Below are 23,833 nucleotides of genomic sequence, written 5' to 3'. Positions count from 1 at the left end.
TATCTCAGGTCACAACACACTCAGGACACATGCAGGTTCTGGGAGGGGAGCCGTGCCCCAGTGAGGAGTTACTCAGTGGGAGTAGCAGGGATGAGGGTTTAGTTGTCCTACAGGATTACTCAGTGCTCTCATTCCATGGTGATTGCAGTCCAAACCCACCCCGAGCCTGGTGCAGGTTGTGCCCCCTGGGCTGGCTGTGCCCCTCAGGAGAACACCTCCATCTGTGCCCCAGTGCCACGATTCACCACCATGAACATCCCCAACAAATCCAGGGGAGGATCCCAGAGAGAAAAACCTCTCTGCTTTTGCCAAATCCTGCTTTTTCCATCCAATTTTTTCCCTTTTTTCTGCCCAATTTTTTTTTTTCTTTTTTTTAGGGGGGTGGCACTCCTCTGTACCAGGCTCTGCTGAGCAGAGCTCCCAGATCACATCCTCCCACAGCACCACAGGACAGAGCAGCATCACAACACACAGAGCTACGGTGGTTAAAAAAAAATAAATCCCAGAGGTGAGAGAGACAGCACCACAAGGTAAACTGTACCTGATTGCCGAGGAAGAACTATGGAGGGAGAGGAGTTGTGTGGGGAGAGGGAAGGGGGAGAGGGGAGGAAAGTCCAGAGGAAGAGGAGGGGAAAGAAAAACAAGAAAAACAAGAAAAACATTTATGGGATTAACAGTGCAATAATCATGAAATCTGTTAACTGCAGGAGTTAGAAATCTGGGGGGGGGTTTGGGCTATTTGGGGGGAAGGAGAAGCTCTGGGAGCTTGGGGCTGCTGGAGGGGGATCAGCTCCTCCCAGCTGGAACATCAACCCCAAACCCAGCTGGGGCAGGAAAATGGGAATTCTGCCCTCGGTGAAGGGTTTGAAACACAACCAGCAGCTCGTTACAAAGAGATCCTGTCAGGAAATTATTCTCCCTTCTTCGGGAGCGAGCTAAGAAAAACACAGGCACAAGGAACACTCATCCAGGAGGGAAACTTCAAGGGCGGCTCCGGCCGAGTGAATGCGGCGTTTCACGGGGCCCCCGGGCTGCCTGCCCCAGAACAGGGACACTTTTATGTTCTCCCAACCCAGGGAACGCCCTGGGGCCAAGGATGGAGCTGGGAAAACACATCCCAGCCACCTCCACCAGCGCCAGGGGACGAGGTCTCTGCCTCAGCCCGGGTCCCCCACCCTGTGCCAAGCTGGGTGATGCCCCCTCCCTCGGGTGGGAATGGGGAGGAGGATTTGGGGGAGGTTTCCATCCCCCTCTGCCTTACCCTGTATTTGTTCTCGCCGATCTGCTCCACCTGGAATCTCTTGGCACACTTGCACTGGGCCACTTGCCTGGTGACCTGCCACCACCAACACGAGAGGTGAGGAAGCAGGATTTTTGGGAGGCTCCCCCAGTGCAAACCACTGCTCTGATAAAACAGCCCCAAGCAGCCTTTCCTTCTAAAACACGCTCAGTTCCAACCAATTAACTTGGCTCAGCACCACCAAAATCCTCTTTTAATTGGATTTTTCTCTTCCCCGCTGCCAACCCGCAGCCTGAACCGCCCCCCAACCCTGCTGAGCACCCCCTTTTTTTGGTGCTTCACCTCATCCTCGATCTTGTCAGCATCAGTGGTGGGTCTGTAGGCATCCTTGTTGGGATGGAGGGCAGCCACAAACTCGTAGTAGTCGATGTAGCCGTCACCGTCGCGGTCAAAGATATCGGCCACCGCCGTCATCTCCAGCTTGGTGGTGGGGAATTCTGCAAGGAGAAGGAAATGAGCTCCTCAATCACAAAGAGGCATGCTCCTTCACAAAGAGGCATGCAGGAGCAGCGAGGCTGTTTTGCTCCAGGGACTCACTGGAAGCCAGGATGCCGTCGATGAATTCCTGCCGCGTGATTTTCCCGTCCTGGTCCTTGTCGATGCGCCGGAAGAAATCCATCACCCGGGATTTCTTGTGGTTCATCCAGCGCATGTACTTCTTCCTCCAGACGTCGAAGTCGAAGTTTGCAAACTCCTTCAACTGGAAGGAAAAGCCAGGGAGAGTCAGTGGGGGAAATCCCAAAGGAGCAGCACTCACAGATCCACCCCAAAACGCCTTCGGGTGAGCTCCCGGCGCCACCGCTCCCTGCCCGCCCTCCTGGGAAGCTTTATCTGGATTTTTCCAGACAATTCCCACTGAGGGTTTGCCCAAAGTGAATTCCCAGCACAGGACACAGAGCGGAGCCGACAGCCAGCACGTGGATTGTGCATCCCAGGAGCTCGGGATGCAGCGCTGCCCACGCTGCTGTGGGGACACACAGGCAGGGAAGATCAGCTACAGGCACACAGACACACACACACCCCGTCTGCTCGGCCTTCTGGGGAGGTTTCCTCACCCCAGGGACTTGCCAGGGAGGAATTCCCACTGCCAGCATCAATCTGGGCACGGATCTCCCCTCTCCCTTTCCCTCTGAGCAGCCAAGAAGGGATTTCTTGCTCATTTTCCAGCTCTACAAGTCCCCTCCAATTTAAAACCCTTCTTATCTCCCCACCCCAAAAGGACCCCACCAGCTCAAGCAGCTCACACCAAGGTAAGACAACAATTTTAAGGGGTTTTTTTTTTTTTTTTGTCTCTTTCTAAACATTCTTGGGGTGAAAAGCAACAAAGAAAAAACATGGATACGAAGGAACTGAACTGACCTACAGCAAAAGCAACAGAAAACAAAAAAAAAACCACTCACTTCTGGGCATAGCTGCTTTGTTAAGCATAAATAAAAACAAAAATGACATTAGATGGTTGGATAAAATAGAGACAGTAATTGTTAAACTAATTACTAGGAGGAAAGCAGGGCCTGGCTGTCATTAACTCTACAGATACCAAATACAGGGGCACAAAGCTGGTTAATGTGCATTTAATTACATAATTACCGAAAGGTTTTTAGCCTTAATATTTCAGGAATATTTGATTTCTGAAAAGGCAGCAGGAACTGTCTGTAAGAGCTGAGGCAACACTGATTTAAAATGCTTCTTGCACCTCCCTGGGGATGAAATCCCAACTCCCACCCTGCCCAGAGCAGCCAGGGGCTGTTACCTCCTCCAGCCTGTCCAGGGCATCGTTGAGCTTCCTCTGCCTCTCCAGGGCCAGCAGCCAGACCTGCTGCCAGCGTGCTGAGAGCTGGTTTATCCTGGGATTCTTCGTTTCTGACTGGGAGATAATGGGCATGCTGGGGGGAGCAGCCTGCCCCAGGCATTTCCCTGGAAAAAAGGGAGAGGAATTGTTTGAGGTGCTGTTCATGGAGTCTGAAGAGCAGCAGTGAAACGTGTTTTGGTTTTTTTGGGAGGGAAAACCTCCCACAGCCTTGCTGGATGCTGTCCCCAGGTAGGAGGACAGGGTGACAGACAGCTCTACACCCACACCCCCAGCACTCAGGAATCCACACTGGCCTCTGGCTTCAAGAAACCACATAAAAAGACCCCAAAACTTCATCCCAAAGCAACTGCAGAGAGAGAGAGACAGAGAGAGAGAGAGGGGAGCAGTGCTGGCCCAAGCACCCCCAGGAACAGCACACCCAGCACGGCTGTTTTGGGAAATGTCACCTGGATTCTCCCCTCCTGAGGAGGCTCAGCCGCCTTCCTGGTGGCTGTTAGCGCAGGATGCCTCGTTAATTGATAATCAAAGCTAATTATCTTCCTAGGAATTTCATTTCCTGCCATCCCAGGACCCAAAGCAGACTCACTGTTGCTGCGGGATTTGTCGATGAAGGGCCCGTGGGGAGGCTCAGTCGCTTTTCTTTTGTAAGTTTTCGTCACCCGGTCCACGTCCGGCTGTTTCCGTGTCATCTCCTCCATAAAGGACTGTCACAAACACAGAAAGGAGAAAAAAAAACCTTTGTGATTTCAGCCTTTTTTGCTTTCCAGCCTCACTGGGTCATGCCAGGCCTGTAGAGGGAGGTGAGCATCAAGCACCAGCGACTGGGGATTGTGGCTGAGCTGCTGCTCAGGGCTGGCTTGGATTTGCCAGATCATCCCTAGGCTGGTTTTGCTCCAGTTGGGAATAGGGAATTCCAGGAGAAGGCAGTGCCTCCTCCACCCAGGGAGCCAGGGGAAGCCTCCCTCCCCTGCCCCTCTCCTGAGCTCAGCTCAGGGCTCACCTGGTGCTCGGAGATGAGCGCTTTGACCTGATCAATATTCTGGGGCATGGGGTCCTGGTCCCGCTGGATCAGGGTGGTCTCAGCCCACTGGATCCACGCCAGGAGCTCCTCCAGAAGCTCTGCATTGGCCACCAGCTCGGAAAGGGCCGACTCCAGCCTCTGCTGGTGCTGCTTTGCCCACGTCAGAACCTGTTGGAAACACGGGGTGACCACTCAGCGTGGGAAACCTGGAGCAGGATCCAGCACTCCGTGGCCATCCCCGGAACCACCACCAGCCTGGAACTAACCCTGCAGGACTCACCTCCTCGAACCTGGCTCGGATGATGGTGATCCAGTGCTTGATGGTGGTGATGCAGTCGGGGTGGCAGGCGCCCAGGATGACCTCGCCCATCCCCACGGCCGCGTTCACGTCCACCCTCTTCTCCTCCACCTTCTTCATGAACTCCTGCAAAGGAATTATTTGTTGATATTCCACCCCCCTCCCCGGCTCTAAACTTGCCCTGGGTTGTGTTTTGGAGCTCCCCCTTACCTTGTGGGCATCGATGAGGGCCTGCAGGGCCTCGGCGTCGTCGGGCAGCGCTCCCCGAAAACGCAGCGACTGCTCCGCTTCCGAGAGCCACTCCAGCAGCATGTGCACGGCTGTCCTGAACTCCTCAGCCTGCAGCAACCACAGCACAGCCTTTTGTCAGCCCTCCTCCACCCCAAACAGCCTGCTGCATTCACTCCTGGCAGCTGGAGGGCTGAAAAGGGCTTTAAAAATACATAAAAAGGGGGAAAAGCCCTGTTTGGGGCTGGGGTTTGGGCTGCCGGGTCCTGCAGAACTCTGGCACCTCCCTCCCCTCGGCATCAGCTGCACTGAAGAAGGAAATGTTTTTTAGAACAGCACAAGTGCTGTATCCTGAGCAATTTGGCACCTGGGTAGTTTATTCTGTAAATTGCCTACTTGAAGTAAAAGCTGCTTAAGAGCCTTTGACCTTTTTGGTTGGTTTTTTTTTCATTTTTTTAGCTCCAGTCGAGTCTCTCTGGACACTGGCAAACACCAGCCTGGCCTGTCTGACCACTGCTGTGCACATCAGTGAGATCTTTCCATCCTCCCTTTTCAAACCAGCCTTTTGCTCATTTTTTTAGGAAAACCAATCAGTAACATCCTGATACCACCCCACTGCTTCTGCAGGGCTGGCGTGTCCTGCCTGGAGGAGGCAAAACCTCTTCCCGGAGCCCAGCAAAGCACCCCAAGAAAGTTTCCAGCCACGGTTTTTCTCCTCACCTGCTTGAGGGCCTGTTCCAGGCGGGTTTGCTTGGACACAGACAGCTTGCACACCGTGTCCCAGCGGTTGCTCAGCTCCTGCAGCTGCACCTTCACCCAGGTGGTGTCGTCCCGGCTGTTGTCGATGAGCTCCCGGCCCGAGCGCTTCAGCACCTGCACCGTCCCCGTGCGCTTCCCCAGCTCCTTCTGGAACACCTGGATGGACACAGCAGGAGCTCAGCAAGGCCAGGCAGCTCCACTCCTGTCACATTCCCAGTAATGTGGAAGTTCTCCCCGTTTTTTTTCTGTTTTTCCCCCTCTTTATCCGCTGCAGGAAAGCACGACGAGCAGCAAAGCACCAACTCTGCGCCTGTTCTTTGGCTCTTGGGGAGGACAAGCCCCACTCAGGACTCAGAGAAGAGCTGGGGAAAGGTGCTCTCACCTTGTGAGCATCCATCAGGTTCATGACCAGATCGAGGTCGCCGTGGACAGGCTGGTCCTCAGCTAACTGGGGTTCCACCTTGTAGAGCCAGTCCACCAGAGCCTGCAGCGCATCCATGAACTGCCCAGAGAACAGAAGGGCCTCCTCCAGCTTGTGCTGCCTGGAAAACAAACATCCCAGAGAACTCCCATGAGCAAACTCACCTCCTTTTGTCACATCCCAGCGACCCCACATCCACCCCGTGGCACTGCTGGTGCAGCCTTGGGGCTGGGCTCACCTTTCCACGGATTTTCCACACACCGTGTCCCACTTATCCCGGACTTCTCCCAGCAAATTGTCCAGCTTTTGAGTGTCATCTGGAAGCAAGGCTTTTTCTTTGAGGGCTCTGCCTGTCCTGATGGTGGTGTCATACACAGGCTGTTTCCCACCCAGAGTCTTCTGGAATTCCTGGGAAATGGAGAGGAAACAAAACTGCTTCAGAAAGCCTGGCCTTGGCTGTGAGGATTCCCAGATTTCCATGGCAATGGGAGGCATGGACATGCTTTTCTCCTGTCCTGACAGAGGAGACATTGCCCTGCTCACCCTCCCAACAGAGCCCCTTCCACCCCAGGTCCAGCACCAGCCTGGCTTTGGCAGAGCTTCACCTTGTGTTTGGAGAGCTGGAGCTTGATTTTGTCAGGATCATTGGAGATCTCCAGCTCTGAGTCCAGGTGATTCTCTGCATCCTCCAGCCAATCAATCAGCTTCTTCCAGGCTTCGTGGAACTGCAAGGCAACACGAGCAAGCCTGAAACTTCACACTGGTGGTGTCCCCAGTCCCTCTGTGCTCCTGGGACCTCCTGCTGGTCCTTCCTTGGGGTCCCACGCCCCTCACCTGCTTGGCTCTCTTCCTGGCATCATCCAGAGCCCGTCCCCGCTCCACTGAGCGCTGCACCACCTTCTCCCAGCGGGACTGGACGCTGACCAGCAGGTTCTTGATCAGCACCACGTCCTGCTTCTGGCTGAGGAACTTCAGCTGGTTCCCAGTCTGATCCAGCTCGATGATGCGATCCCGGTGCGCGTTCACCTCGTTGGCGAACACCTGCCAAGAGCAAAGGGTGTCCCACGTGTCAGAGGAGATGGATGCGACCTCCAGAAGCCACAGGAGAGGTGAGGAGCCACCCTGGCTGCCTCCACCCCGGGGATGGAGCCCTTGGGTACCTTGTGCTCGTCGATCTGGGCCAGCACTGCGGCGAGGATGAGGCTGGGGGGTGGTGCAATGTTCAGGCTCTGCTCAGCCAGGGTCAGCCAGTTGATGAAATCCTGGAGGGAGTTCTGGAAGTCCGTGGCCAGGGCCAATGCCTCCTCCAGCTTCGCCTGTGGCAGCGGGGAGGGAGAGAAAGAGAGGAAAAAAGCACAACACGGAGAGTGAGAGCTCTGATCTGCAGACAGAGGCAGCCTTTGTGTCCCTGCAACAGGAACCTCATCACCCCAGCCCGGGAACGCCACTGCTGTGCCAAGGGGAGGGGGCTGCAGTGAAAGGCAAGGCTTTCTCTCCAAACAAGAATGGTCCCTGAAAGAGGAGCCCTTCCTCAGCACACGAGCAGCTGCGTCACCCTCAGCTTCCTGGGAAAGGGATCTCCGTGGGGACAGGGCTGGGTGCATGGGGGATGAGGTTCTGGTGGCAGCAGCTGCAAATTTATTCTGGGCCCAGGCCACCACGGCCCTTGTTTTATCTCATCCCCAGCCAAAAGCTGAGGATGGAGTCAGCTCGGAGGAGGGTTTGGCTTGACCAACAAAGCCTGCCTTTGAGAGCTGCAGGAGGCTTCTTCCCACCTCCCTGAATTAACCCAAAACGCCATTTCACCCTCATTTTCTGTGTGATTCAACCAATTCTGATGATTACAAAAAAAAACCTCACGCCAACAGCCTGACACTCAGCACCACCTGAGAAACAGACTCAACCTTTACAGCCAAGGGAGACGGATTAAAAAACCCCAAACCCCAACTTTGTGTGGGAAAACAGGGAGCAGCTGCTGTCAGACCATGGGGCAAGGCTGGATGCATTTTTCCCCCAGTGTTACCTTTCTCTCCTCCATCTTGGTGCTGACCAGACACCATTTCTGCTCCAGCAGGGCCACGCTCTGCTCTGTCTTCGAGCTGGAGCCGGAGTCGTCGCGGTTGAGCAGCATCAGCCTCCCCTTGGCCAGCAGCTGGCTGTAGACATCCTCCTTGGCTTTGAGCTGGCTGTACAGCTCCTGCAAAGAGCCACCAGCCAAGGGTTAGGCAGAGAAAAGCTCAGAGAGGGAACACGTCGTGCTGCAAGGCTGCAGGTGATGGGAACATGAGGTTGGGAAGTGACAGCAGAGCGACACTTTGAGCTGAGGAAAGGTGGTTAAAGCATCCTGATGGTTGTTCCAGGCATCAAGAGCAAAATGATCTGTAAGAGGAGACCAGAGCAGCCTGTTCTCCCCATCACACACAGAAAGGAGAAGTTTTGATGGTGATATTTGACAGGAACTTGCTGAATTAAAAGCATTAAAAAAAAAAAAGAAAAAGATCTCTCCTGAGAAATTACCATGTGGGCATTGAGCTGTTCCCGGGCAGTTTCTGGCAGACCTCCTGTGGGTTTTGATGCTGACAATTGGCTCTCCATCCTCGTTAGCCACAGGAGGAAGTCTTCAATCTCACCATGGAAACCCTGAGCCTGTTGGGGAACAGAGAATCGGCCCCGGATCAGATGACATCAGCCACCATTGATCATCTGCCAGGGGTAACGCTGTGTTTGCTTTGAAAGCAGATAAAGAGGCAGAGCTGGATGTGCCAGCGTGTTCAGGAGGGTGAGACCTGGTGTGCCCACAACCCACAGGTGTGCCTGGTCCCCACTGCACTTCTGAACCACAGGAGCTGCAGAAAAACTTCCATTAAAAATTCCCAGTGTCTCCCCAACTCTTTTCCTCCTTTTATTTCTCCCTAAAAACAAAAGTGGCACCCACAGCACAGCGGGGGTATTCCCAAAGCCTCTTGCTGACCTGCTGGAGCGTGGACTGCAGCTGCTGCTCCCTCTCCTCTGTTTTCTGCAGCACTGATTCCCAGCAGGAATTCAGCTTCTCCAGGCGGTTCCGCAGGCTGCTGGCGTCGTCCCCTGCACTCGACTCCAGCAGCTCGTTCCCTGCTTTGTTCACTGTCTCCACAGTTGCTTGGTGGGCCAGGACATCATTCTTCAGCACCTGAATGAGGTGGGCAAAAGTTGGACACCTCTTCTAAACACCTTGCCTGCTCCTAGGGAGCAAAACAGCTCAAACCCTTCATGAGAAACTGAGTCCTGCCACGGGAATGGGCTAAAAATGTATCTGGAGGGGGAAAAGACTCACATGGTGCTTTGCAAGTTCGACCTCGATGACTTTTGGGTCCCCATTGATGGGTTTTTGGGCATCCAGCAGCTCCTCAGTGTGGGTCAGCCAGGCCATCAGCTCTGCCAGGGCGTGCTGGAACTGGCCCAGTGCCAGCAGGGCGGCTTCCAGCTTGTGCTGGGCAAGGACAGGGATGGAAAAGAGGAGTTTTAAAGGGTTGGGGAGCACCACAGCCAATTTCATCCTGTGTCAGCCCCAGGTGTTCACTCTACCTGTCTGTGAGCAATTTTCTCGCCCAAGTTCTCCCAGAGATGTTTGAGCTCAGTCAGTGGCTCCTTGATGATGTCTCTGTCTGTCTCATCCGTAGCCTTTTTTAGCATCAGTTCACCTTGGTGATTAAGCTTTTCCATCTCAATCTGCTGCTGGTAAACCTCCATTTTAAACTCCTGCCAAGACAAGCAGGACAGAAACCAGAAGCAGAGTGAATCACTGGAGCTGAGTGAGGAGAAGCAGCGCTGCAGAACCGGTCCCTCCCCTCCCAGGTTACCTTCATCTCGTTCATCTGCTCCTTGACCGTGCTGAGGTCGGTGCCCACAGGGGACATGTTGCACAGTTTGATCACAGCGTTGTCCAGCCAGTCAAACATGGCCTGGGAGGAGCAAGGACAAGGTGAGGGAATGGCAGTGTTCCCCTTGAAGCTGGTCAGGGGATGAAGGTGGTCCTTTCACCACCCCACAGCCATGAAACTCATAGGTCAGGGCAGCTCTGTCTGTCCAGCTCCCTCTTGCCTTCCCTCATCCTGCTGCTCTGAGCAGGAATCAAGCTTTGGGATGACCAATGCAGTCAAATATCTGCTCCTCCTCTGGTTGAGCTCAGGCTCCCTCAGAGCCTGCAGACACTCTCCCAGGAGATGATTCCTGATTTAAGGAAGTGCAAATCCCAGCACAGCTCCAGGGAGAGAGCTCACAGTGGTGCTCCCAAGGCCCAGCCACTCTACACCAGCAGCCCTGCCTCTTACTTGGAGTGTATCTTGGTACTGCACAGCTGACTGCATGGCTTCCTCCAGCTTCTCCAGCCTCTCCTTCCATGTTTTGTTTAGGTTTTCCCACGCGTTGTTCATCTGTGCAACACAAAACTCGTTAGGCTCCTCAACCAGAGCTCCCACTTGCTCCCACCTGATTTTACCTGGAGGAGAAGCTCTCCCTACCTCATCAATGCTCTTTTTCACTTCTGGCTTCTCAGTCTCACCACAAGCAAAGATCAGATCAGTCCCGAGGAGGCGGATGAACTCCAGCTCTTCGTGCAACCCGTCTGTCTCCTCCTTGATAGTCTGCAGAGGCACAGCCACAGAGAAAAACCTTTATGATCAAACCCTCCTCCAAAATTGCTCCATGAACAGGAGGGTCTTTCCTGCTCCACTGCCCTGCACCTTGGCCAACAGCCCAACTCCAAACCCCGAGAGCAGAGTGCTGCTGCTGAGATGGTCGCACAGAACAATTCTGGAAATAACAAATCCTGAAATTTATACAATTTCAGAAGGCTCCTCTCATCTCTCTTTGTTTTAAGATTCCCAAATCTTGATTGTAACAGCATGCTGTCTTTTATACCTTCCCACAAAGTTTATGCTTTACTCATTGGTTACAACAGATCAACACAGTGTTCATTGGTACAGAGCAGTCTCCCACCACTGTTTTCAGCTAACATCCAACTGCAGGTTTCTTTGGTTTATCTTTTCCTTCTTCTCAGTTTCCATGTCAACGACCTCGGCAGAATTCCTTGCAGGGGTAAACGTGAACCTTATCAGCTCCTTCTTCAGCTAACTCTCCCTGGCTCACAGAGCAGCTGTCAGCCCCTTCCACAACAGAGAGCAGGTGGCCACTTTTGTCACCAGCACCACCCTGCTCTGCTCCCACCTCTGGGACTAAAATAAGAACATCTGTATTTAGCTGCGAGCCTGAACTGTCCTGGCTGAAGATGTTGTTTACAGGAGATGTGTGTTTACAGGAGCGTTTTGTCAATACAGGAGTGAGGATTTTGAGGTTCAAAAGGTACAAACCAGAGTCGGAATGGTTATGAAAAGGCAGCAGCAAGGCTAAACTTAGCAAAGCATAAAGAAACATTTCTGCTCCTCAAGGCCTGAGTCAATTCAAATCCACCTGAAGTGGATTTTGCCACTTACTTGAAGCAACCAGCAACACACAAATCCAAACACTTATCTCTGGTCTGACCAAAATCTAAATATACTCTTCCCAGGCCAGCCAGCCTCTGGCTTGGGTTGGGAGCAGAGCCCTGCAAGCTTCCACATCACTCCAAGCAAGTGGGCACAGAGCTCTGACCACACAGAGCTCCGTGTGCTTCCCAAAACAGCAGCAGATAATGTGATTTAAGGTGAAGGATATGCAAAATTCACTTCTGGTTTTTTTCCTTGCAGCTCCAAACTGCAATGGAAATAACTCTTCATAATCTGACTGACCACCCACAAAACTGATTTACCTCTGGCCACAGTCATGAGCTAAGATCTTCTCAATTCAGCAGATAAGCTGAGGGCAGACAAGCTCCAGACTGAGGAACAGCCCCACGGGCCTCACCTCTGCTGCTTCCACCTGCTGCTTGATGATGGAGGGGTCAATGCCCGGGCTCTCCAGGTCGTGGACAATGTCCTGGGTGTCCTTGATGGTTGTCAGGAGCGCTGCCATGTCGCACCAGAACTTCTCTGCAAGCTCCAGGACATCAAGGAACTTCATCTCCCGTTCCTCGGTCCGAGCTTTGATGTCTTCCCAGAAGAAAACCATCTGATCCAACTTGTCCTGGATGACTGTGGAAGGAAATTAAAGTGTCCAGTGAAGAAGGAAACCTTCTGAAAATGCAAGAGCATTTTGAAAATACTCAGCAACAACCAACAGAATATCCAGAGGGGAATAAAGATGGCCAGGGCTATCAGAGCATTAATTCAGGGGGACGTGAGAAACTCCAGCTTGCAGAAAAGCCTTTATTTATGTGCAAGCTCGGGGCAAATTTGCCCACACACTCTCCCTCCAACAAACCTCTGTTCTGGCCACTTCTAGCATGAAGTCCCTGCTCACTCAGTGCATGAGCTGCCTGTTGATCTGCCAAGGAAGGTGCCAATTAGTGCCAATGGTGCTGACGAGCTTTTTGTGCTGGGGGATGTCCCTCCCCTCCATTAGATGCTGAAGCAACATCAACAAATCCTGTCCCAGGGGCCACCAACAAGAGGCCAGCTGGGCTGAGAAGCCACAAATGCTTCTTTTCTCTTCTGACTGATGGCACCCTGTCTGTTCCAGATGGAAGCAGGTCTCTCCATCCATCCATCCATCCATCCATCCATCCATCCATCCATCCATCCATCCCTCCATCCATCCATCCATCCATCCATCCATCCATCCATCCATCCATCCATCCATCCATCCATCCATCCATCCCACTCATCCTTGGTCCTAAAGCCAGGAGAACCTCCCAAATCCATACAGAGGACTCAACCTTGGTCCTAAGTCTAGAAGAACCTCCCAAATCCATCCAGAAGACTCATCCTTCCTCCTAAAACCAGGAGAACCTCCAAAACACACCCCCCCTGTGACACCAAATCCTCGCCAGCAGTGATGGAGCCACGGTTTGGGGAGAAGTTGAGTGCTTAAATCCACCCAGAGCTACCTTTGGCTGCCAGGTCCTTATCTGCTCCCTGGGAGCGGGCGATCAGCTCCTCCCCACGACGTTTGAGGGCCTCGAAGGAGGGCTGCAGCTTCTCCAGCTCCACCGTGGAGTTTTTGTTCTCGCTGATGCACTCCCGGATCTTGTCGACCTCGGCGGGGATCAGGGGCGGCAGCCGCAGGCGGGAGGAGAGGCTCTCCAGGGTCTCCAGCATGGGCTCGATCTTGTCGTGGAACTGGAGAGGAGCAGAGCCATTAGGGCAGGAGGGAGGGGACAAGGTGACACCACAGAGCTGCCAGCGTGAGCCACGGCCCCGAGCGCTGCGCCGCCTCGGAGTGGGGACGGACAAGGACGGCAGCAAGGGCACCCCTGCAGCAGCAAGGACACCTCTGCAGCAGTAAGGACACCCCTGCAGCAGCAAGGACACCCCTGCAGCAGTAAGGACACCCCTGCAGCAGCAAGGACACCCCTGCAGCAGCAACGGCACCCCTGCAGCAGCAAGGACACTCTGCAGCAGCAAGGACACCCCTGCAGCAGCAAGGACACCCCTGCAGCAGCAACGGCACCCCTGCAGCAGCAAGGACACTCTGCAGCAGCAAGGACACCCCTGCAGCCTCCTGCTCACACCTGCCCTGCTCCAGCAGAGCCCACAGAGCACCCACGCACACTGCGACCCAAACACGGCGGCGCCCTAAAAATTCACTTTTTTTGCTGCTGTCTCTGTTTCGGTGTCTGGGCACAAAACCTCAGTGCTGGTTGAGGGAACACCCAGGCAAAAAATGCTGCTGGAAAAGTGCCTGTGTTTGGTGCTGATGGGAATCTCCACGTGCTGCAAGGCCAGTGGAAACCCATCCCAGTTTTTAGGGTCAGCAGGAGCTGCATGCGGGTGGGGAGGAGCTGCGGCCTCAAAAGCAGAACCAGAAAGCCAGGAGTGAGGGAGGGAGGGGGGTCTAGCAGGGTTTATTGTTGTTTTTTTTGAGAGAGAAGTCAACTTTGGCCTTAAAGATCCCAAACTGTCTCTGCTGGTGGGAAGGACACCTCAGCACTGGGGCTGCTGTTGTCCCTCTCCAGTTCCTACTGGGAACACACCGGTGCAGGTGCCCATTAAATCCCAGCAGAGAGGGGCTGGGGCTCTCGGTGCAAAGTTGATCAGGACAGGCTGGCTCAGCCAAGAAGCAGGAGCAAGCCAGCACATCCAGCTGGAGCAGTGTGAGCCCTTCCAAAAGCAAAACCTCTGCCCTGCAGGAAGCATTCCCAGCGGAAGCTGAGAGCAGGCAGCAACGCAACCAAAGCCATCCCAAAAAAATGTGCTTCCAGCCCCACCCCCGGCGTTAAATTTGAAGCGAGTTCTGCTGAGCTGTGCACGGACCAGAAATGAAAGTCTGGGTGTCAGATAGAATCAGGCCAGGGAGGGTAAATGGACATCTGTGGAGGGGGGACTCGCTTACCTCCGAAATCTGCAATGGTGGGGCGCAGTCAACACAAGAATGAAATGGGACCATGTGGGGAGGACGGGCACAGGCAGCAACACACACAGACAACACATTCCACAGTGGGAGTGAGAGATGAGAGGGGAGGGGAATGTGGAGGGGGGGGAAAAACTCGGAGTTAATACAAGTGCAAACCGAGAGAAGTGACTACACAATACAGGAATTAAGAAAATAAACACCCAGGACGTGACAGAAACCAACTGCGCTACGGTGACACGGGGTGAAATGAAACATAACTGGGGGTCATCAACCCTCAGCAACAGGAGCACTTCACCCCCTTTTCTGGACTTTACCACCTCCATTCTCTGTCCTTCCTTTCCCATTTCTCCTCCTGCACTCACCCACCTCCTCAGGAGATGCCCAGACCCTGGAGACATCCGTTACCTCTCCCATACAAAGCATCCCATGGCTGCTCACTGCACTCACAGCTTATCAGAACTGAAAATTATCTCTTCAAGCTCTTTCAAGGGGCCCTTCCAACCTTGGGTGGATGCCAGAGCAGCCCCTTTGAACCAGCATCGTTACTGAGGTCGTAAAAATTTACAACCCTGTTTACTGTGTGGAGCCTCAAACGCCTTCTCCTCTGCTCCCACAGCCAGCAGGAAACTACCCTGGAGGTGCCCGACCACGTTATGCCTTATAAAGGGCTTTTACAGGGGGAATAAAACCACATTCCAAAGCACTGTGGCTCTCCCAGGGGGCTGTGAGAGGAAGATTCACCTCCCTGGCATACCTGGGTGGACTGTGAGAATGCCTCATCCAGCGCCAGGGCCCGCTGGCAAACCTCCTCCTTGATTTTGGCATACAAAGCCTCAGCCCTGGAGTATTTTTCCTGCACCATCTCCCCTTCCTCGGGGTTGAGGTCCTTGAGCTGGGGCCCGATTTTCAGCAGCTTGTCGATGTGAGGTTTGTGTTCAGCGATGGACTCTCTCAGTTGCTAGGGAATAGAGGGAAGGGGGGGAGAAAAAAAAAACCACATTTGTTTAGAAATCTGCTGCGAGCCGCTGCCTATTTATTCCAAACAGCACTCCAAGAGCAGGGATGGTATCTGGGAGGAACTCACACCCTGGATTTCTTGCCCCAGCATCTGCCAAGCACATGGCACTCGGCTCTTCCCAACATGGCTATGGCACAGTGCCTGGCATGGGTCCTTCCCCAGCCTCTGACCCTCCCCACAGCTCCACGGGGGACCCCACTGGGAATTTTCTGCTTTGCAGTCTCTACCCTAAAAGCACAAAGTGGTTTTTTTTTTCCCTGCCACGAGCAGGAAGGAGATCCAAAAGCAGCCAGGTTTCCTTGGAAGCAAGCTGAATTTTGGTAAGGAGCGCTCCAACATAACAAGAGATTTTCATGTGGCTGTTGCATTACACAAGCAAACTCCCCACCAAAAAAAACCAGAAAAGGGGGAAAATGGAGAAAAATTGAGAAGAAAAAGGTGCTCTTGCCCTCTGTTGACAGACAAGAGGTGCAAACTCTGCATCCTCTTACCCTCATGTCATCCTGCTGCTGCTTGAGCTGCTCGTGGTCGATGGCTGGGGGTGGCAGCTGGGAGATGAGGGCTTGGGTCTCCTCAATCCATGGGTTCAGCTCCTCGTAGGTCTCCCAAAACTGGTTGACCAGGACCTGGGCACGCTCCAAGCGGGCGTAGCGCTCCGAGTTGAGCTGGCTCACAGCCTCATACTGCTGCACCAGGGACTCTGTTTTCTCCTAAAAAAAAAACCAGGGAGGAGAGTTATGGGGAGGGATGCAAAAGGGCCCAGGAAAAGGGCCAGCTCCATGCTGAGAGCTGGAAGAGAAGGAGGTGCCTTTGGTGGCCTTCCACGTTGTAATTCCAATTAAAGCAGCCTCGGGAATCTCCCCCTCCCCATCCCCAAACCTTGCAATAAAAACAGGCAATAAAGGAGAGTCATAAACGTAAAGGGATTTCTGCTAGCACTGGTGGGCATTACTGAAGATGGAGTAATCTTAAACTCCTTCAGCCCATGCAAGGGCTGAGGATTCACCCCTCTGTTGCAGTAAATGGCAGAGGGGGCTCACCTGGAGAACAGCTTTTTGTTCCTCACCACAGGTGCCAAAGATCTCGTTGCGCTGGCTGAAGAGCTCATCCATGGAGTCTTTGTGCCGGATGATGTCGATGGAAAACGCCTGCAGGAAGGGAAAGGGGAGAGCTCAGAGCCGAGCCCAGCCTCCCCCCAGCCCATCCACAGCATCCTCCTGCCAAAGAGACCCTGCAAAACTCAGAGCAAGTATCCTGTGGCAAACTGAAAATCTGGCTGGGAATGCAGATTCCTGCCTGTTTTCCTCATCTACACCAACCTCTCTCTTTTCAAAGACCAGAAAACAGCTCTTAAAATTAGGTATAATCCCCATCCAAGGTCCTCAGTGGAGGAAAAGCTCCATCATCCATTTGTTAGTGAATGTTATCCCACAAAATGATGCTCTCCAGAGCTGCATCCACCAATAACTTTGCCATTCCCAAGGTCCACGAGATTAACAGCGGGAAGCTGAGCTCAATTTAACTTAATGCTCGATGGTTCAATCCCCCCTCTCTTATAACACTGTCTGATTTTCCTTTTTTTTTTTCCTTTAATTTTAAATCCAATAAGCCTGCGTGCTGCTCTGATTGCCCAGGCAGAGGGAAGAAAAGGGCCGTTTATTTCAAGTGCACGTTCTTTTCAGGCATGAGCTCATCTCAAAGATACACAAAAAAAAAACCAAAAACCAACCCCTCCAGCACCTCTTTGTTCCACGTCTGGCTGCCGGGAGGGAACTGTGGAGTCCCTCACTGCAGGGAACAATGAGCAAAAAGCAAATGGAAACCACCCTCATTAATCAATATATACATTTCTCTAAACCCTTCCTGCTGCCAGCTCCGGTGAGACCCTGGCAGAGCTTGCTCTGGTGGCCACAAGGAAAGGCTTCCATGGGAGCAGTTCTCCCAAGGGAGACCAAAGCAAAGCACCCATCAAGCCCTAAATGGCTCCTGTGAACAGACAGGAAGCTTTTTCCTTGGGAAGCCCAGCACTTGGATGATTTACAGCAATTTTTTCCTTTGTTTGTTTTTCCTTTCACATCTCAAGGACAAGCGTTGTATCTCTCCTGCTGCTCTGAGCTCAGCACTGCACACCTCAGGGTAAAGCTGCTCCCCCAAAATGCATCCCATGACCCAAACTGGACCATCCCTCCTTGCTGCCCACCCCCCAGAACCCACCAGGGAGTGCACACAGACCTTCTGCACCTGCAGCTGAGCCGTTGTCTGGTCCTGCTCCAGGCGGATGGGACCCAGAGCCATCAGCTTCCTCTTGGTCTCAGCCACCCAGGCCAGCTCTGCATCAGCTGCCTGCTCATACTGGCACAGGGGAGAGGAAGGGCACTGGTCAGTGCTGGGCAGCAGGGGTGGAGCACACGGGGAGCTGGGGACAGTGGGAATCACAGAGGGACCCAGCAGGGACAAACGCCTCACCCCAGTGTGTGGAGAAAGGGACACTGGGGTGGGGCTCAGCTTTCTGACTGCACGCTGCCCTCGTGGCTCCTGCAGCTGGTTTTGGGGCAAGCTGGAGCAGTCACCTCCCCCTACACCCTCCCTGCCTGCAGGGAAAGGGACATTTCTATAAACAGGAGCATTTCCTTTGCTCCTCCATGGAGGGAGGTCAGGTATTCCCAGCACTCCAGTCTGTGCAGGACAAGCCTTTTTGGGGAGGACTGTTGGCCTGGAACAAATCCCTGTGCTCTCCCAGCAGGGAATGATGTTTTCCCAGCTCTGACAGACACCTCTCACCAGTTTCACACCATCTACACCACCCCTGCAGGCAGAAGCTCACAGGCAGGACAACACAGTGCTGCTCCAGAGTTATCCCATCCCAAAACCACACACCAGGACGGGTCAGCCACCATCCCTGCTGCCACTGGGGGTCCATTCCTTGGCATTCCTGATGAAATCAATCCACACTGCTGCTGGGTCCATTCCTTGGCATTCCTGATGGGATTTGCCCTTTGTCTGCCCGTGCTTGCCATCCCTCCCACTGCCAGGGCCCCGTGTGACAAGCAGTGCCTGGCTGCTCGCTCCTGCTCTCCCAAGCAAACCCTGCAGGGGTTTTTCCCTCACCTGCTGAGACCTCTGGATAGCAGCATCGATCTCCTCCACCCTCTGCTTGATGGTGTCACTGACCAGCTTGTAGCGCTCGTTGGTGTCCGACACCAGCTTGTCCAGCCCCTCCCGGGCTCTCCAGGGAACCAGCTCCAGCAGAGCCCTGCTCACCTCGTTCACCGTGTCCAGGACGAGCCTGTGCTCCATCACCTCCTTCTTCAGCTCCTGTGGAAGGCACCCATGGATGATCTGTGTCCTTCCCAGTTCCTCCCAAATGCACCATCCCAACCCAGGCTCGGCTCTCCCACCTTTTGCCGCTGCTGGAACTGGGGGATCTGCTCTCCAGCAGGGGATTGTGCCCCGCTGGAAGCCAGCTCCTCCTCCACCTTGCTCATCCACCCAGTGAGCTCCTCGTGGGTGGACTGGAATTTGGTGGCCAGCTGCCTGGCCTGCTCCAGCGTGCGCAGGGCCTTGGAGCTGGCGGCGGTGATGTCGGAGTAGCGGGTCTTGATCCCATCCAGCTTCTCCTGGATCAGCAGCACCTCCTCCCCTGCGGGACAGCAGCAAGGGGAAAATGATGCTGGGCTCTGGGGGCTGAAGGAGCCACCCCAGGAGGCTTCAGGAGCCACTTTCTCTGTCCTTCACTCTTTTAAACAGCGAATTCCAGCCTGGCTTTTCTTTGTATTAATGCAGCCTGTTTTTACTAAGAGTTGACATCTTCCACCAGCTGAACATCCACCTCATCCCTGGGATGGGATGGGATGGGATGGGATGGGATGGGATGGGATGGGATGGGATGGGATGGAAGTGTGCTGCAAAGCCTGGTTTTATCACAAGCCCCAAAGCCACCCCAACTCAGCTCTCAGCAACGTGTCACAGCTCCAAGAAAAAAGGGTCAGTTCACCCCTCGCTGCTGTTTCCAAGAGGACACAGAGCTGCCTGCCAAATCCTTTGTAATCACTCTTCCTGCTCCACAGCTCCCACAAGGACACAGGGCTGGACATCTGCTCTGAGCAGACCACATCTGAAGGAAACACAGCGCCCCGACCTCTCTTCCCACTCATAAACATAAACTCACACCCACGTGGCAACAGCCACAACTGCTCAGTCTGGGAAAGCAGTATTAGGAGAGGGCTGGGGGTATTTTTAACCTCTTTTCCATGTGATTTAGCAGCTGGCTGCAGTGAGAAAAGCCTCTCTCAGCACTGAGCATCCCCACAGCAGCAGTGGGAATCATCTGCTCCCCAAGCTGTGAGGTTGGGATTTTGGGACCAAGCAAATCCTAAGCTGGAGTGTTTGTGGCTTAGCATGCAAGTCTGGATGCAAACCAGCTACTCTGGGAGTTTCCAAAAGGAAATGAAGACCTGAGGGAGAAAAGCCTCCACCCAACAGAGCATGGACTTCCCAAGGAAAAGCATGTGGAGGACGGATTCCCAGACCCCCCACATTTCCCAGAGTGTGCCAAGATCTCCTCTGTGTTACCTGTGGTTTGCTTCAGGAGAGCTTGTCCATTTCTAATGGCTTGGTCCACATTCTTCTTCCTGTTCACAATTTCCTCATTCAGAGCCTGAAGAAAAAGGCAAATTTGGGTTATCCTGCTGCAGGCAGGTCCCTGTGTCCTGCCAGCCAGAGATGCTGTGGGTAACATGAACTTCCCTACTGAGCACAGGCAGGCTGGACAACTCATCTGAAAACTGTCCAGTCATCCTGCTATGGGAATTATTGGGATTTTTGGGACTCAAAGGCCCAAATCTCAGAGCAAACCCAACCCAACCCATTGGATCTGTGTCACCAAAGGACTCGCCCTTGTATTAGACAGAACCTCACTCTTGAAAAGAGCCTGCACAGCCCCAGGGAGCGGATGCAGAAGCTTCCTCAGTGGCCAGCCCAGCTCCAAAACCCACCAGACTTTTCCAGCTCTCAGTTTTGGAAACAGCATCCAGCTTTCTGAAGGCACAGGGTGGCCAAGCTGGCTCAGACACTGTTCACAAATCAAATGAACCATTTGAAGTTCCCCCGCCTTGAGAAACCCATTTTTTGGGGTGGGGGGCCCACAACTGTTGTTTACAACACAAGAAATCTCTTTACACTCCTCTCCAAGCCTCAGACAGACCCAGCAGCGCAGCGAGCTTCGCAAAATTAAAATCAGGCCAGAAACATAAACAAAACCAGATAAAATGCAACAAAACAAACAACATGGAAGAAAGAAAAGAAAAGAAAAGAAAAAAAAAAGGGGAAATACCAGCTGGTCGGCATGCTGCTTCTGCAGGACGTCCCGTTTGTAATCCTTTACGGACACTGAGCCCAGCTTGTCCTCCACCTCAGCCAGCCAGTTGAGCACTTCCACCTCCTCCTCCCCAAAAATCCTGGCGTTGGCCAGAGCCTGGTCCAGCAGTGCTGCCTTGCGGCCGCACCGCTCGCGGACCTCGCCGTAGCGGCTCTGCAGAGCCTCTAATTTCTCTGCCAGCAGCCTCTGCTCAGCAGCACAGCTCAGGGAGGACAGCGACTGCCCGACCCCCAGCGCCCGAGACACGTCGGTGGAGTGGCTCTCTATCTCTTCCTCGAGAGCCTGAAGGGTGGAGGGTAGAATGGACAACAGAAAGGGTGGGGAAAAAAAAAATAAATGAGTGGAGAATGAGGGAAATGAAATAAACGCAACGTAAAAGGGGGAACGCAGCAATGAGCGTAACTGAAAAATGGGAGACATAAAAGCCACCCCTGAATGGGTAAACTGAGTGGAAATTAAAAAGAAACACATGAATGGGAATGGTTTTTGCTAGCCAAATCTGCTGGGAGGTGCAAGGATACCAGTTTAATGTTTACCCACGCTGGTGGGTCAGGGCTTGCAGCCTTCTCTGTACATAAAACAGCCTGGATAACTCCTCCAGTCCTTGTTTGTGCCAAAAACCTCTCTGGTTGTGGTGGAAACAACCACTGAAGCAGGACCTGGCTCCAACCACCTCCTGCACAGGTCCTACCTTGTGGCGGCTGATCTGCTGCTGGATTTTGGCAGTCTGGGTGCCAATGGGCTCAGAGTTGGCCAGTTTCTTCTCTGTCACCGACAGCCAGTCGGACACGGGCTCCGTGGTTTCATGGAACTGCTTTGCCAGCACCAAGATATCCTCCAGCTGCTTTTGCCTATAAAAAGTAGTCATAAAATTAGCAGGAAATAATTGTTCGAGGCCAGGTTGGATGCGGCCCTGAGCGACCTGATCTGGTCTGGGGGAAGGTGTCCCTGCTCGCAGCAGGGGGCTGGAACAAGATGGTTTTTCATGTCCACTCCAACCCAAACCAGTCTGGGATTCTTAGAGTCAGTGAAAACACTAAGGAGCAGCTTGCAGTTGGAGCCAGGCATGGGAAGCAGCTTCAGGTATTTGGAAGAAGCAGCTCTGTTCAGAGCAAGGTGAGACACCATTGTCAGGCAAGCTACAATGGCAAAGATAAAAATCAATGTGGAGGAACTGCAAAATAAGCTTTTCCTGCAGCTGTGCCTTTAGTTTATTGCCCTGTGAAGGTAGCAGAAGGGCTTCCCCATTGTGCAGCTTTTCATGAAACAGTTTGAGATGGAAAGGACCTTGAAGATCATTTAGTTCCATTTGTTCCATCCCTATCACTGTCTTGGAGATCCCTCAGCTTGTGGCCAGGCTCTTGGTCTTTCAGAGCTTCTGGTTAAAGACAATCCTGGATGGACAGTCCTGGATGGATAGTCCAGCTTGCTGGCAATGACTGAAAACATGGAGAAAGGTCCAATCTGGCCTCAGAAAGTGACTTCATAACCTCAAACATCAGCTTAGGTAGAAATAAGTAACTCATAAACAAGATTCTGGCAGCATAAAGGTGTCAACAGGATGTTGCTAAACGTTAAAGCTTACAGGAATAAAAATAACATCCCTCCCCTGCAGGGAAATTATTTAATCTCAGCTCTTCCCTGCCATTGTAAACCACTGCTATCAGCACCAGCCTTTGATTCCTCATGTTTTCCAGCTGTTTCCAGGATGTATCTGCACCGAAATCTCCGCCAGCTTCCCGAACGCTGTCACCCCAGGCTCTGGGGCACTGTGACCCGTGGCACGAGCTGGTCCCAGCGCTCTCACCTGGCAGCTGCCCTGCCCAGCAGCCCTTCCCAGCGCCGTGCCAGGCTCTCCAGCTGCCCCACGATCTTGTCGCGGTCCGCGGGCTCGGCCGCCTGCGCGATCCGGTCGCCCTCCGCCTGGATCATCTCCACCGTGGCTTTGCGGTCGTCCAGGAGGCGCTGGAGCAGCTTGGGGGAGGCAGAGGAAAGGGGGGAAGTGAGCAGATTGGGGCAGCAGAACCATATCCAGCCCTTGGAGAGGTCAGATCTCTAATTGTGGCTCAGAAGTGCTGCCAGTACCGGGCACGGCTCCGCCTTCAAAGCCAGTTCAAAAAGTTATAGAGCTATATTATATTGTTATATTGTATTACATTATAATAATCACATGCTTTGATTTGGGCGGCCCTGAAGTGGTCAAGCAGCTGGACTGGGTGATCATTGTAGGTGCCAGCCAACTGAACTTTCATTTCATCTATTCTATTCTATTCTATTCTATTCTATTCTATTCTATTCCATTCCATTCCATTCCATTTTCCTTTACCTTTTCACTTTCCCCTTTTCTTTCCCCTTCCCTCTCTTACACTACTCAAGATCCAAACCACTTCTGTGCCAGAAGAGTTTTCCGAGTCTTTCCCACCAACCCCCTCCAACTTATCAAGTTTTTAACTTCCACTTGAAGCACATTTCCTCTTCCAACCTCCACACGTCAGACCAAGCCTGGGTAAGAATTCATTTCTAAAATATTTCCCCATGACCACACTTGACCTCCCCTCCTCCCACTCCAAGGGCAGGCGCCGACCCCGGGCTGTTATCTCAGCAAACACCGGCACACCTTGGGCCTGCTCTCACACTTTGTAACGTTCCCTTTGTCCAAACACCCAAACCAGGCCCTGCACCACCACCAGCTCGCTCCTGACACAGCAGAATTATCAGCACAAAGCAAAACTCAGGGCTGGAAAAACACGGCCAACCAGCAAAACCAACTTCAAGAGGCAGGGGGAGAACGAAGGGACGCAGTGATTTAGGAGATCGTTGAGTGTGGGCAAACTGTTCACTACATTGGGATGTGAGGAATTGAGATCCACCAGGAGAGAAGCATGGACATCCCAGCTGGACCCCCAAAATATTGTCTGGCCGTCCTGAGCTCCCCTCCCATAGAACCACCCAGTGCTCACTCACCTTCTGCTCTTGGATCTGGGCTTTCACCACCTTGTACTCAGCAGAGGGAGGTTTCTGGTTGGAGATGAGCTCCTCAGTGTCTGCCAGCCAGCTCAGCAGTGGCTCCAGGGCATCCTGGAACTTCCCGCAGTGCAACAGGGCCTCCTGCAGCTGGGCCACTCGCTGGGCCACCTGCACCCCAAAAACAACCCCACTGCAGTGTCAGGCACT

The 23,833-nt window shown here is 53.3% G+C and overlaps 1 protein-coding gene across 11 annotated transcripts in view; it reads right to left on the bottom strand.

Annotated features, from left to right (window-relative positions):
- Window positions 1–23,833, bottom strand: part of LOC121349953 (microtubule-actin cross-linking factor 1-like) — a 131,865-nt gene that overhangs the window by 8,820 nt on the left and 99,212 nt on the right. For 8 of the 11 annotated variants that reach the window (XM_041460832.1, XM_041460831.1, XM_041460833.1 and 5 more), the window contains 37 exons: window positions 23,624–23,794; window positions 22,467–22,633; window positions 21,351–21,510; window positions 20,615–20,941; window positions 19,855–19,939; window positions 18,681–18,922; window positions 18,391–18,597; window positions 17,515–17,634; window positions 16,323–16,430; window positions 15,774–15,992; window positions 15,019–15,222; window positions 14,244–14,252; window positions 12,799–13,030; window positions 11,718–11,944; window positions 10,337–10,459; window positions 10,148–10,249; window positions 9,677–9,778; window positions 9,402–9,575; window positions 9,151–9,306; window positions 8,809–9,006; window positions 8,355–8,483; window positions 7,861–8,034; window positions 6,998–7,153; window positions 6,672–6,878; window positions 6,443–6,562; window positions 6,076–6,245; window positions 5,799–5,958; window positions 5,378–5,572; window positions 4,640–4,768; window positions 4,412–4,555; window positions 4,111–4,299; window positions 3,697–3,814; window positions 3,051–3,214; window positions 1,838–2,000; window positions 1,583–1,737; window positions 1,262–1,336; window positions 542–559 (listed from right to left, as the gene is read on the bottom strand). In XM_041460832.1, the coding sequence (XP_041316766.1) occupies window positions 542–559; window positions 1,262–1,336; window positions 1,583–1,737; window positions 1,838–2,000; window positions 3,051–3,214; window positions 3,697–3,814; window positions 4,111–4,299; window positions 4,412–4,555; window positions 4,640–4,768; window positions 5,378–5,572; window positions 5,799–5,958; window positions 6,076–6,245; window positions 6,443–6,562; window positions 6,672–6,878; window positions 6,998–7,153; window positions 7,861–8,034; window positions 8,355–8,483; window positions 8,809–9,006; window positions 9,151–9,306; window positions 9,402–9,575; window positions 9,677–9,778; window positions 10,148–10,249; window positions 10,337–10,459; window positions 11,718–11,944; window positions 12,799–13,030; window positions 14,244–14,252; window positions 15,019–15,222; window positions 15,774–15,992; window positions 16,323–16,430; window positions 17,515–17,634; window positions 18,391–18,597; window positions 18,681–18,922; window positions 19,855–19,939; window positions 20,615–20,941; window positions 21,351–21,510; window positions 22,467–22,633; window positions 23,624–23,794 (5,799 nt within the window). The remainder of the gene's footprint in view (window positions 1–541; window positions 560–1,261; window positions 1,337–1,582; window positions 1,738–1,837; window positions 2,001–3,050; window positions 3,215–3,696; window positions 3,815–4,110; window positions 4,300–4,411; window positions 4,556–4,639; window positions 4,769–5,377; window positions 5,573–5,798; window positions 5,959–6,075; window positions 6,246–6,442; window positions 6,563–6,671; window positions 6,879–6,997; window positions 7,154–7,860; window positions 8,035–8,354; window positions 8,484–8,808; window positions 9,007–9,150; window positions 9,307–9,401; window positions 9,576–9,676; window positions 9,779–10,147; window positions 10,250–10,336; window positions 10,460–11,717; window positions 11,945–12,798; window positions 13,031–14,243; window positions 14,253–15,018; window positions 15,223–15,773; window positions 15,993–16,322; window positions 16,431–17,514; window positions 17,635–18,390; window positions 18,598–18,680; window positions 18,923–19,854; window positions 19,940–20,614; window positions 20,942–21,350; window positions 21,511–22,466; window positions 22,634–23,623; window positions 23,795–23,833) is intronic. The other 3 variants (XM_041460837.1, XM_041460828.1, XM_041460830.1) reach the window with 1 other exon arrangement.

The sequence above is a fragment of the Pyrgilauda ruficollis genome, unplaced genomic scaffold, assembly GCF_017590135.1.
Source record: "Pyrgilauda ruficollis isolate IOZ18807 unplaced genomic scaffold, ASM1759013v1 scaffold149, whole genome shotgun sequence".
Lineage (NCBI taxonomy): Eukaryota > Metazoa > Chordata > Aves > Passeriformes > Passeridae > Pyrgilauda > Pyrgilauda ruficollis.
This window is presented reverse-complemented; position numbering and strand designations above follow the sequence as displayed.